The sequence below is a fragment of the Lissotriton vulgaris genome, chromosome 12 (assembly GCF_964263255.1).
Source record: "Lissotriton vulgaris chromosome 12, aLisVul1.2, whole genome shotgun sequence".
Lineage (NCBI taxonomy): Eukaryota > Metazoa > Chordata > Amphibia > Caudata > Salamandridae > Lissotriton > Lissotriton vulgaris.
The window spans coordinates 99,712,943-99,725,471 of NC_141700.1; the positions used below are offsets into that span (position 1 = coordinate 99,712,943).

At 41.7% G+C, this 12,529-nt stretch overlaps 1 protein-coding gene across 3 annotated transcripts in view; it reads left to right on the forward strand.

The window, feature by feature from the left end:
• FLAD1 (flavin adenine dinucleotide synthetase 1) overlaps nt 1–12,529 on the forward strand; it is a 166,104-nt gene that overhangs the window by 117,844 nt on the left and 35,731 nt on the right. Inside the window, exons 7-9 of one of the 3 annotated variants that reach the window (XM_086947369.1) lie at nt 8,335–8,408; nt 10,116–10,247; nt 11,246–11,629. In XM_086947369.1, coding sequence (XP_086803495.1) covers nt 8,335–8,408; nt 10,116–10,247; nt 11,246–11,252 — 213 coding nt within the window. In that variant the 3' untranslated portion in view covers nt 11,253–11,629. Of the gene's footprint in view, nt 1–8,334; nt 8,409–10,115; nt 10,682–11,245; nt 11,630–12,529 lie in introns of those variants that run through there. The other 2 variants (XM_086947370.1, XM_086947368.1) reach the window with 2 other exon arrangements.

The following is a 12,529-nucleotide window of genomic DNA, read 5'->3' on the forward strand; positions in this document are numbered from 1 at the left end:
CATTTTTTTAACAACTTGAACAAATGGTAGAACACTCAAACAGCAGTAACCAGCTCAAAACAGACCGTAAAGTACCCGTGCAAAAACATTACCAGTGCTCAACATACAGTGGCATCTTTCAAATTATAGAAAGCAAAGACAGACTCACAAACAGGGTAGCAAATAGTTTGTGTTGGGCAAAGGAAAATTTAAACAAATAGGGCAGTCCGTGGAACATAAGTACAGTACCCAAAGCCTACAATTCGAGAAAGCCTTGTGGAGTAAAGACAAAGCACATTGGGCCAGATGTAAAAAGCACTAGTTGTAAAACACTAGATGCAATTTACAAGCAGTATTTTTGCAACTATGCAGTATTTTGTGACCTGACCTATGCATTAACAGGTTGATTCACAAAAGACCGAATTGTAGTGGTGCGCAATTCGACCTGTCTCATAAATATTACTGAGGTAGGTCACAAATTGTGACCCACTACGTTTCACAAAGCTAAACCGACTCAATCCCACGGTAACATGCTGTGACCAATTATCCCATGGAGCCCATATGTGATTTTAGTAAGGTCTGGTTTAAATCTCATATGGGATATTTGGTCACACCACGTTATGGTGGGAATGAGTTGGGGACTTGATTTATTAAAGTTTAGGTTTTATGTAAAAGAAATTATTAAAAGGTTTTGTGATGATTTTTTTTTCATATTGCTGTACCCCTGACGAAGAGCTGATAGCTTGAAATGCAATAGGTGTATATATATGTATAGCCGTTTAAAGTGAAATGTGACTTCTAACGTGCTGCAGATAAAGGCTTTGATGGGCATATCTCGGGCATTATAAGTGTGCAGTCAAGTTGCTGGTACCAGGATTCTTGAAATTAAGTATATTGGAATATACGGGTAGAGCATGGATTCATTTTGAATAAACTTGGATACAGTTGTGACTTTCGCTTTCATGGCAGTGCAATTTGAGAGATGTGTGACGATGCACCACATAGTTTTGGAATTTTGTTTTTATTCTTTGGGGTAGAGCACAAGTCAAGTTTTGCACGCCCAAAAATGTGACTTTGAGCAAGACTGTGTCAAAAACGGAAAAAAAGGAGTGCGTTCTATCACTTTGTTGGAGATCCTCTACGTTTCACAGCCATCACAGGGATGGTGCCCTGCTGGGGTTTCTCCTTCCGGATGTACTCCATTATCAGGAAACACAGGAGCTCTCCTCTTCGTGACAACTAGCCCAACCTCTCTATGGTTGCCGTCCCAGGTGCTAAACAACAAGCAGCACCGGTAATGGACTGTGATTGATTTTTCATAAAGCAAACTTATTTTTTAAATATATTTTTTAACGCAGCCTGTTTTCCTTAAAGGAAACAAGTCTGCGTTTTTCAAGAAAAGTTTATTTTTTTCCTCATAAACGTTTTCTTTATTCATTCACAAAGAAGGGTTCCCAAAGTAACCTCTTCCATTTTGTGAACAGGTTACCACCCCCACTTGGGGGTTGGTAAACTATCCATGTTTTGCAAGCAGAGTTTGTTTGCCAAACATTGATACATATGATACCAGTTCAGAATTTGGAAGGGATGCTTACAACACGCCCCTTCCAGATACTTAAGTATCCATTTCTAAACACATTTAGTGATCCGGAAAATGTTTCCGACTCGCTAAATGTGTCTAGTACATAAGTAAAAGGAGTTTAGCATTCTCAAAACCTCTGATTTTTCCGAATCATAGGGGATGAAACACTAAAACTCTTGTAAATCTGGCCCTAAGTGATGAACCTTAGAGAATCAAGAACTGAAAATGCAGAGTTGTTACACTTACAGACAGACAGATCACTGTAAGAGTAGCTTCTAAGACCGTACCCTGTTCGCTATTCTCCACCCACCCGACACTGTGAGCATTCCCATCATTCTTGGGCGACATTGGCACAGTGATTATGGAATCGATTCAGGTCAACTTCGGGTCTAATCAACTAACCATCCTGAGCTACTGGTCCCCACTTTTTAAACCACCTTTGAACTCCTGAGCTAATAGCATGTGTCTGAATCAAATGCAAAATACAATTCTCCATCCTCCCAGTTCTTTAAGGGCTAGGGTGCTGCAGGACTAGAGAGCACTATTAGTTTCACAGAGATAAAGGATGTGCTTCTCTGACAGAGGGGAGTTGAACATCGTCCGGAACTCCACTCCTGAAGTAGCAGAAAGCAACCAAATAGGACTTCTCCAGTTACACTCTCAAAATTAAGCCCCCTTCTCAAAAAGAGCATAATCTGGTAGACCACAAACTACAACAGTTTGCTAAAGCTCAGCAAATGTGTGCATGGTAGACAGCCTGGCTTCATAGGACCCAGAGGTACCAGCACTGTAGTGGACCCTTTTACATGAAAAGATGTACGTACCTTAAGAATAGGATATAGAACTTTCCACAAGGCTATGAGTTGGCACTAACTTTGTTCATTTGTTATGTGCCCCTTGGCTGAGGTGATGCATCTAGTTCAAAATTTAAGCGGTGAAATGTCAAGCAAAATATTGGAACATCACTAGGAGAAGCACATTGTTCTTTGGATGAAGGACAACTACACCTACCGGAATGCTTCCAAATAGGAGAGTACTGTGGTCAGACTCACAAGGATTGTCATGCTATTTAGTTTTCCCCAAGCCACTCGTAGGTTCTGTTCTCCTCTCAGAAAGTTAACATTTCCGAGTGATATTTGAATCCAAGCTCCGCGCAGGTCATAGATTGTGCAAAAGACTGAGTAAGAAGAATGAAAATCTGTGTAATAAAATTGAGGAGAGAACTACTTCTCCAAACCAATCATAGAGCAAGACTCTCCAGCAATATCCCTAGACTGGTGCAACAGTATATGTGCAAGCGCCACCAAAAAGAAATTTGAAAATTGGAGAACTGCTAGCTGACTCCTTGGCTTGGACTGGAAAAAACACAACCACATTCCACGTGAATGAAATCTTTCCTTGTTCGCTCAGTAGAATTGAGAATCAGTTTTGAGATCCTTTGTCTTTTATTTTATTTATTACATTTTGTGCAGAAGGTACATAGCCCACAAGTGACAGAGCACTTTGCATACTCAATTGCACCACGGCCAGAGCGTTCCAGAACAAAAGTTCAGCATACCTCCAGAAAGTATCCCTCTCGTATATCCCTTGCCTGAAGCAGAGATCTTACAGCTCCTAATAAGTTGAGAATCAACCTCAAATGTAGGAAACTGTGTCAAAGATCCAGACTCAAGGGTGTGTCCTGTAGGGAATACTCAATTAAGAGCATGAACCAACTTAACTGTGTTTAAAAAGAACTTGAGACATCCACTGTTCGGGATGAAATTCCTCAACTGACTCAACCATATAGTGACCAAACCTCCCTACTTCCACTGACTAGAGCCTAATACTTGCACAGTTGACGAGCCATAGGGACTCATCTTCTCTGTTCCATTACTCGCCTTTCTACACGTTGTTAGGGATCATATCCCTTAGGAAACTAACGTTCCTGAGCAATACTCTGTCTACGAATGGGGCTGCGCAAGATCATTGCAGGTTCTGCTTTTCTTTCCTTTCGTTTTCTTATTGTCAAGGTCTTTAAAGTATGCAGGTGCTGAATTGTTTGGCTTCATCTTGTTTGTTTTAGTTAGAGTATGGATGCATTTATGGTTCCCCAAAATAGTTGAAGTAGTTTAGACGGTTGTTCATGTTGGATATTGGGGTAGTGGTAGAAGGCCAAGAAATTGGTTTGTTTAGGTTGCAGAGAGTGACGTGCTCTGAGGTTTGCTCTCGCCCGCATCCAACCTGTGTCCCCTTAATCGCACATTTACTTATAGTATGGCCATACATTCCAGGCATTTGATGCATTTGACTTAATTTAAGTCACAACAGTGAAACCAATCCACCAGAATCCCAAAAAAACTTTTCCAAAAAGTAGAATTGGCCCAGTATTGGCAGAACTATTGGCAGGCAGTGGAGATGTTTGAGATGGTGAATTCTGTCTTGGTGGTTGGGGACTGTGGGCATGAGCAAGAATGCTGACATTCTAGAGGAATGGTTCTAGCAGAGACTGTAACATTATGAGGAGCCACAGAGAAGACTGAGTGACTGAACGGGTGAGTGGAGTTGGTCAGGACAGGTTTAGGAATAAGGTGGACTGGTTAGTGTTAGGGACACTGGGAGGTATGGAGAGTGATGGGCAAAAACATGTGCTGGAACAAAGACCACAATAAAAAAAAGTGGCTGAGATTAGCTCAAGAATTCCACCCAACATTTTTTTTCTAAGTATGATACACTAAATGCGACAGCTCTGCCTTAGTTTGGGTCTCGGACGTGCTGTGCCGTTGGACTGAAGCTGTCCCTCATTACCAAGGTCCAGAACAGATGTGGGGAAACATAGTGATGTGCTCAGTTTCCTAGTTTCACAACCAATCGAATGTGATAAAAAATACTTGACGTAACTCCGATGTTTTTCAAAGCCACCTCGAGATTTACTTAGTTCAGATAATGTAATTGTGAGGTCCACCCAGGTATGATTTGATTGCTTCCTGAGAAATTATTTGTAATGACATCTCATCTACAATGTAAAAGGAACTTGAAGTTTTGGTGAGTTGCCAGATCTAGGTGGGCCTTTGTAATATATTTTTAATGTCAAACTAGATATGGTTTGTCCATACTAATAATATAAAGAGAGAGCCTAAACCTTTGAGGCGGGTAAACTCAAAAAGTACAGCACCAATCACAACACCCAATACAGCGTTGGAAAGGGCAGTTGCAGCAGAAGGGCATAGGCTATGCAGACGCCCACCATATACATTTAAAAGGTAAAAGAACTGTGCCAGCAAAGTAGTCCCTTGTGGGCGTGTCTGCGTTGTGCTATGGGCGTGTGCTGGGGGCGTGACAAACGCTGGGGGCGTGTGGTACGTTCCGCCTTAAATGCCATGTCTTTTATCGTGTGCTAATCCCACCCTGCTCCCTTTAAATACCCCTGCACCCCATAATCATAACCCACCCTTACTCCTTAAAATACCCCAACACCCTTAAACACTAACCCATCTTAACCCTATAAATATACCCTGTACCCCCAAACCTATCCCTAAACCCTAAAAATACCCCTGTACCCCAAAACCCAAACCTAGCCCTGAACCCTAAAATACCCCTGTACCCCAAAACCCATACCTAGCCCTAAACCCTAAAAATACCCATGTACCCGAAAACCCAAACCTAGCCCTAAACCCTAAAAATACCCCTGTACCCCAAAACCCAAACCTACCCCTGAACCCTAAAATACCCCTGTACCCCAAAACCCAAACATAGCCCTGAACCCTTAAAATACCCCTGTACCCCAAAACCCAAACAAGCCTCTGAACCCTAAAAATACCCCTGTACCCCAAAACCCAAACCTAGCCCTGAACCCTTAAAATACCCCTGTACCCCAAAACCTAAACCTACCTCTGAACCCTAAAAATAACCCTGTACCCCAAAACCCAAACCTAGCCCTGAACCATAAAAATAACCCTGTACCCCAAAACCCAAACCTACCCCTGAACCCTAAAATACCCCAGTACCCCAAAACCCAAACCAAGCCCTGAACCCTAAAAATACCCCTGTACCCCAAACCTAGCCCTGAACCCTAAAAATACCCCTGTACCCCAAAACCCATACCTATCCCTAAACCCTAAAACTACCCCTGTACCCCATAACCCAAAACTATATCTGAATCCTTAAAATACCCAAACACCCCAAAACATAAACCTCAGTACCCCAAAACATATACCCCTATACCCATACTTACCTTATCCAAACATTAAAAAAAACATGATTTAACCATTCATGCATTTACAACGAATTTCGTTGTAAATGTATGCGTGGTAAAAGCATATAAAATGTAATGCCATGCGTTATAATGGCATTGCGGAGTCATGGTACTTTCGTAATGAAAGTATGCGGAGTGATGGTATGCGGAAAGAAAGTTGCGGAATAATGGGTGTTTACCCTCCCCTGGTAAGTACATTGGTGGCACCGCGGCCCACATCTCCAGCAACATACTCGTATTTTTTCACCACCGATTAGAAAAATGCACAGGCCTCTCTCATTGATGGCCAGCACCGACATACACTTTTAGACACACCTCCCGCCACAAGTTCTAGAATTGCGAACTTTAGAGCTGGGGAGCTACGCTCGAATCTCGGCATCAGCTCAACATCCTGTGATTCCAGGCAAATCGCTTTGTCTCCCTGTGCCTACCACAAATGAATGTGTTCTTCTGTAATGTAAATTGTGCTCATGCCATGTTGTCGAGTTCGCACTATATAATGCAAGGAAAAATAAAGTAGGTAAACTCGAGTTCACACATTACTGAACGCGCACTCTTAAGTGCATCAGCAGTGCACTGTGAATCGGAGTGTTTCACAGACCTGTCACAGATAAGAAATGCTATCAAAACGAAATCCTACAAAACAATATACTACTGGCCGGCAGCAATTCATACCCGGACAACATCGGGAGGGGCTGATAGTATGGGATATAGAGATTTACACATTCCCCAGAACTTAAATAATACATGTGAAATATTTATGAGGTCCACACAGATTTTAAGAAACAAGTAAAGTTAATGTCAAAAACCGCAATAAAAGGGAGAATAGTGTTTGTTGAGAGTGCAGTGGACACAAGTTTACCGGCTAATGTAGGGGTTCTTAGCCTTTTGCCTTCTGTGGACCCCAACTTCATAATTATTGGAACATGAGACCCTCACTGAGTCATTACTGGAAGCTATGGATCCCTGCATAAGCCTTTTCTATCATTTGAAGTGCAAAGCAATGCACAAAAATACAGAAATACGCCTTCATCAAAAAATACACAAATTATGAAATTATATTTAATTTGCCAACAAATGTAACCAAATTTTAATAGGTTGGAGCTTTTCCAGCTTTAATTGAGACCACTTATGTTTGATGCATTTGCAGTGCTCCCACAATTCAGTCTAAGGATACCATCTTAAAAGGTAGCCTCCAATTTCAAATTCCTTCAGATTTACAATTTTTTCAATTGTATATTTAGCTTCTCTATTTAGATACACTTTATCAATCTGTTAATATTCTTTAATTTTCTAAGCAGTTGCGGACCTTTAGAGTTGGCTTTGCAGACCCCCAGGTGTCCCCGGACCAAAGGTTAACTCCTTCCGTGCTCATGACGAGCTGAGTTCGTCATGAGGCACGGTGCTCGTGTGCTCATGACGAGCTGAGCTCGTCATGAGTCGTGGAACGCTCACACGCGGGGATAATTCCCCTGCTGTGCTGAACATTCCACGAAAACTGGTGTGGCCGTGACTAGCTCAGCTCGTCATGAGCACACGAGCACTGTGCCTCATGACGAGCTCAGCTCGTCATGGGCACCGGGGCGCTGTGCGTGCCCCCCGCCCCCCAGCACAGCAGGGGAATTAACCTCGCTGCGAAGGTGTTAAGAACCACTGGTCTAATGGTTAGAGCCTCAAAATAACTGATAGAAACCCAGATGTGATGCAGACGTTATGATAGACAAGGGTGTTAAAAGTAGGAGGAACAGGAGATATTACTGTAATGTATAGAGATGACCCAGTACAATGTGAAACAAATAGACGACTTGATTAAAATGCGAGGGAAGTTGTGAGGGGAGGGTGTAAGAAGTACGTGGGTTAAGTTGTTAGAAAAAAGAAAACTGCAATGTTATGTATACTCAAGACTTATATGCACAATGTAACATGAAAAGCATAATATAATGAAAACAAATGTTGTAATGATGTGATAATTACTGCAGAAAATAAAAATATATTAAAAATAAATAAATAAATAAATGCAGACGTTATGATCAGCTTTACTCAGGTTCTAGCATGGCACCTGTGCGGTAAGACAAATGTGATTTACCCTGAGCTTGACGCAGACTTTCTTTCCATCAAAAGAGGAGGACTTAGATGTAGGTAAATAGGAATGAACAGCTAAACTCCCAGTCCAGGAAGCCCCTATTTAAAAGGTGCTCTGCGGAAAGGTCCTTGGTTTGCTTACCTACATCGGCGTGGCAGTTTTTTGTAGAGAGCAGAATGCCCTAGGTAGGACCATTAAAGTCCGTTGCATTAGTGCTTGATGTAACAGTGCTGTAGCAACTGTGCCCATGCAAGATATATGATTGAAGAAAGAGGTATTTGTGCTACCTTCTTTTCTGAATCATCAGTCTGGTGTTTGAGAAGAGGAATTGAAGATCCATGTTTGCATTTAGTGCATTATAGACATTATGCATTGCTAGAGAATGGACTTTGTGTACTGTGTAAGGCAAGCACAGATGATCTTGTTGCTTACTTTCCCATTCTCTCTTCCCCACAGGATTGGACATACCGGGACATCTGGGAGTTCCTGCGCACACTGTTTATTCCCTACTGCATCCTGTATGACAAAGGGTGAGTGGTTGTGCCCTCTGTAAGAGGAGGTATACTGGTGTGCTTGCAAACAGCAAATAAACAAATTTCCCAACAGATCTTTACCTTTGAAAAGCCAGTAGGGCTGCAGCAAAGTCACCAGTAGTGAATGCCATCCTTTCTTATAAAACAAAAGGGGTGTAAAAATCTGGAAAATGGAGTTGGAAATATATCCTTTGCCTAACTGTAATCAACTCTTTTTTTTCTTCTTCTGTATTGTCTGAGAGTACTTTCAAACACAATGTGTCTACTAACCCTCTCACTAGGCTCCAGAAAATGAGGAATAGATTTTAGCCTCCTTTTTCCAGTAATTTAATATAGTTAAGGAGCTATAGGTTCTGCTCTGCTGTTCCACCATACTGTTTCTGTTATATCTTCTGATCACTGTTATCAAGTTTATTGTGTCACATGGGTGGGCTCTAGTTTCTCCCCTTTTAATGATGACCCAATTAACCCCCAAAAAATGTGATGTGTAATCATGTATGTTTCCTCCTCCTGTTTGATGTCAGTTTCAATATTTGGTTCTTCACATAGGTTTCAAAGAGTACATTTGGGATGCTTTAACTTAAGTACTATTCGCACATGAATGTAGTTCTACATATGTAAATGTATTTATTTTTTGAATTGGTAAAAAGTGCTGGCTTGAGACTGTTTAGCCCATCCCTTCCTGATGAGTTGGTCACTGAAGAATAAACCTGGAAAGTAGGTGGTCCTAGATATTTAGATATCTACTGTTGACTTCTAGATTGGTGTCATTGGATTTTGACACCTTGTACCTCATCCGCTTGCATCAACTGAACAGAATTAGAAGACTTCTTGATAGAGGATTGGTTTACAAGGTTCTCTGAAGGCTCTCCGGCTTGGTTAGTTTCCCCGGTGTTGGTACAGGTAGTTCCAGAGTTGTTAACTCCTAATCTGGACCATCACCTCTCTTGATTCTTTGCCATCAATCTGGATGGTATGATCGAGTTTTCCCTGCTTGAACTTCAGCTGAGGAAACGTCTTGTATAACTGGAATTGCAGTTTGGGGTTTTTCCTCTGGATAAACCACTTTCCCTACAACTCCACAATTTGGTTTTGCGTTCCCATTCCCTCTTACTAAACAGATTTACGCTTGACAGGGTTAAACCTTTTTTGGGTGGCAAAGAGCCAAGAAATGGTTTGGAATACTCACAAACCAGTGCGGTAGTAGGTATCCAAAACTTTGATGGCATTTCCACCTGCGAACACCCACTGCCCACCATTAGGAGAAAAGTTAATAACACGAAAAAAAGCATATGAATAAATGTTTGCACAAGTGTAAAACCATATTTTATATATCGCAACCGTGACTTTACACTCCTACAAATTTCAGTTTCAATTGTAATTTCAACCTAAATTGTCATGTGAATCTGACTTGTATACTTTATTCTTTTAATTTACATGAATAGCTTTAATAATCATATAGCTCACAAAGGAAAAAGAAGAGATTTAAAATGAAAATATATATTCATTTGTCTATAAAGTACATTGTTGATATTGAGACTCATCTTTTTTCAGCCCCTTCAAAATATATGTAGTTCTAACTGCCCTTCTCATCTCAGGCATGGAAACTGTTTTCTTAGAAGCATTGCAAAGTGGATGTATATTTGGAGCCAGTCCCCCTTCTAATTATGTTTTGTTAATTCTGGTCCCCTGCTTGTTATCTAGGTACACCTCTCTGGGAAGCATGGACAACACTGAGAAGAACCCCTCACTGCGTTACACAAATCACCTAGGTGTAGAGTGCTACCGGCCAGCCTACATGCTGGAGAAGGAGGACGAAGAGCGGACATCTCGGAAGTAACTATCCCTGTCTGTGGTGTGCTGTTTGTGGAGCCACACGTGACACTAACCACCCCCCTCCTGGAGATCACTAACCTTTGTGGTCACCCTGTGCCCTGCGTTGTGTTTTTGGGAGTGCATCTGTTTGCTGTTTGCTAGTGGTCCAGTTGCCTGCCACTGGCTCATGGACGTGCCCATCATTTCCTCCTCCCCTTGGTCCAGTGTTCAGGAAATACTTCCACGGTTTGCACCAAGGGGCATGTAGTGTTTGAGAGCTGAGGTCAGCTCTTGTCATTCCCCATGTTTACTTTGCACCCCTGTTTCCTGGTTCTGCCCTCCTGCACAGCACTTCCGCTGCTAAATCTCAAACTGGAAACAGATCTAGTAGACTGGAGTTCAGTCACACCGCAAAACCCACAACCTGTGACTTTGCATTAAATGTTTGTTATTCCAAAATCTAATTGGGAAACATTTATTGCCAGATTTGGAGTTGGGCGCTAAGGTAACAAACAACTGATTTCATGAGATATGATACATAAGAATGATATCCCACTGGTGGCACTTCCTCCACCTACGGGATGTATGGAAGAGGAAATCCCATTGTTATTTTATCTTCTCTATACAACACTTCTTGCAGCAATATGGCATTTTCTACCCGCATCTAATCCTGAATCCACTTGGTAGAATGTTCTCCACCATAGGGAGACTATTGTTATTGTTTTCACTGTTCATTTTATTGTTCATTGTCATTTGCGTAGTTTCCAAAGTGCCATGGATAATAGCACTGCGGCACAGTGGTGCATGCCTATCCAAACCATTCAGATTTTTGTCGTTGAGAAGAGTGATTCGGTTTCGATGTAGGAAATTTGAGTTGTGGAATCTTCTCCAGATTTAGCAGTTCCTCCCTCCAGAAATCAGAGTTTAGTCCATTACTGCCCAGCTCCAGATTGGGCCCTATGTGGGTTCCACATGTTTCCTTTAGCTTACAAGTTCATCCATTTGTTTGCCTTCATCAGGTCGTAGAACCAAAATGCTGCTAGTAGAAATATTCAGATCGCAATGTGGCACTTCCTACGGTAATGTCAGGACTTCAAACCTCTTTGAGAACAAGGGAGTGCCTCTACACGCACCAGAATGCCTTAAGGTGGTGAAAAATGAAAGCCAGTTCTGGGTTTGTTCGCTTCTGACTCAGCGGTGTTCTCCTCAAACACAAGAGCTTCTACCTCAACAGCCCTCATCCTTTGTCATCGTCCGCTCGTAACTCATTGATACCGTCCTTCATCTCAACAATATGTCCAAGGAGTTTGAAAAACCAAGGTACTGACAAACTTGTATTTTTCCAATTTTTAATGCACCCATGTAAATGAATAAATGATCAATAAAGGTTTTAATTACACTCACCAACTCTGTCACTCCACTATTCTAAATCTACATGAAAACACAGCTCATCAACTAACTCGTGTGTGCGGACTGCATATCCAAAACATTCAGAGCCATTATAGCCTAGAAGATGCCCTTGTGTTGGGCACCTTTTATTCTATAAGACTATTGGAGGGCTCACAGATGTATCATTTTGCCAATTATTCTATTGTCACTGGATTAAAGTAAAGCCCTTGTTGCTCATAAACTATTTCTAATCTGGCAACATAGATTTGCCCATCTTGCAAAAAAGTCCGGCATTCCAAGAAAAAAGCACCATTACTCTCTGCTGAAACCTTTGTGCTGAAGACTTTCTCTTGGAAAAATATTGCCATTACCCTTGTGTGTTCTACTACTAATGTGATGGCAATGTTACAGAGGCCCCACCTACTGGATAGTAGTGGAGCTAAGTTGAGGTCCTGTCAAGTTAAGTTGACTTGAGAATGTAGTGCTTTGGATTACTAATAAACCTTTGTTGCAGGAATTCTGTGCAAACACAGAACTATGCGTAAGATTATGGGACCTTAGTGCATTGGGACTGAGTCATCCTACCACCTTAGTACCCATGAGCCCAGGACCGACTAACTATTTCACTTGCTCTCCTTCTCACTCACAGAGAAACAAGTGATTAGACACCCCAGTAAACAACAGTCCCGAATCTCTCCGGAATCACGGTTGCAGGACACACCATTTCGCTTGCACTCTTGTACTTGTCCACAGTAAGATTAAGATCTGACAGAAGCACAAACAAGTTTAAAATCTTTATTTTAACTAATGTGCTCTAATACGCAGTATACGTGCCACTACAAGCAGGAAAATGCCTAATACAAATTCAGTCAGCAAAGCAAGCAATCCATGAATCATGAATGGAGCTGTCATTA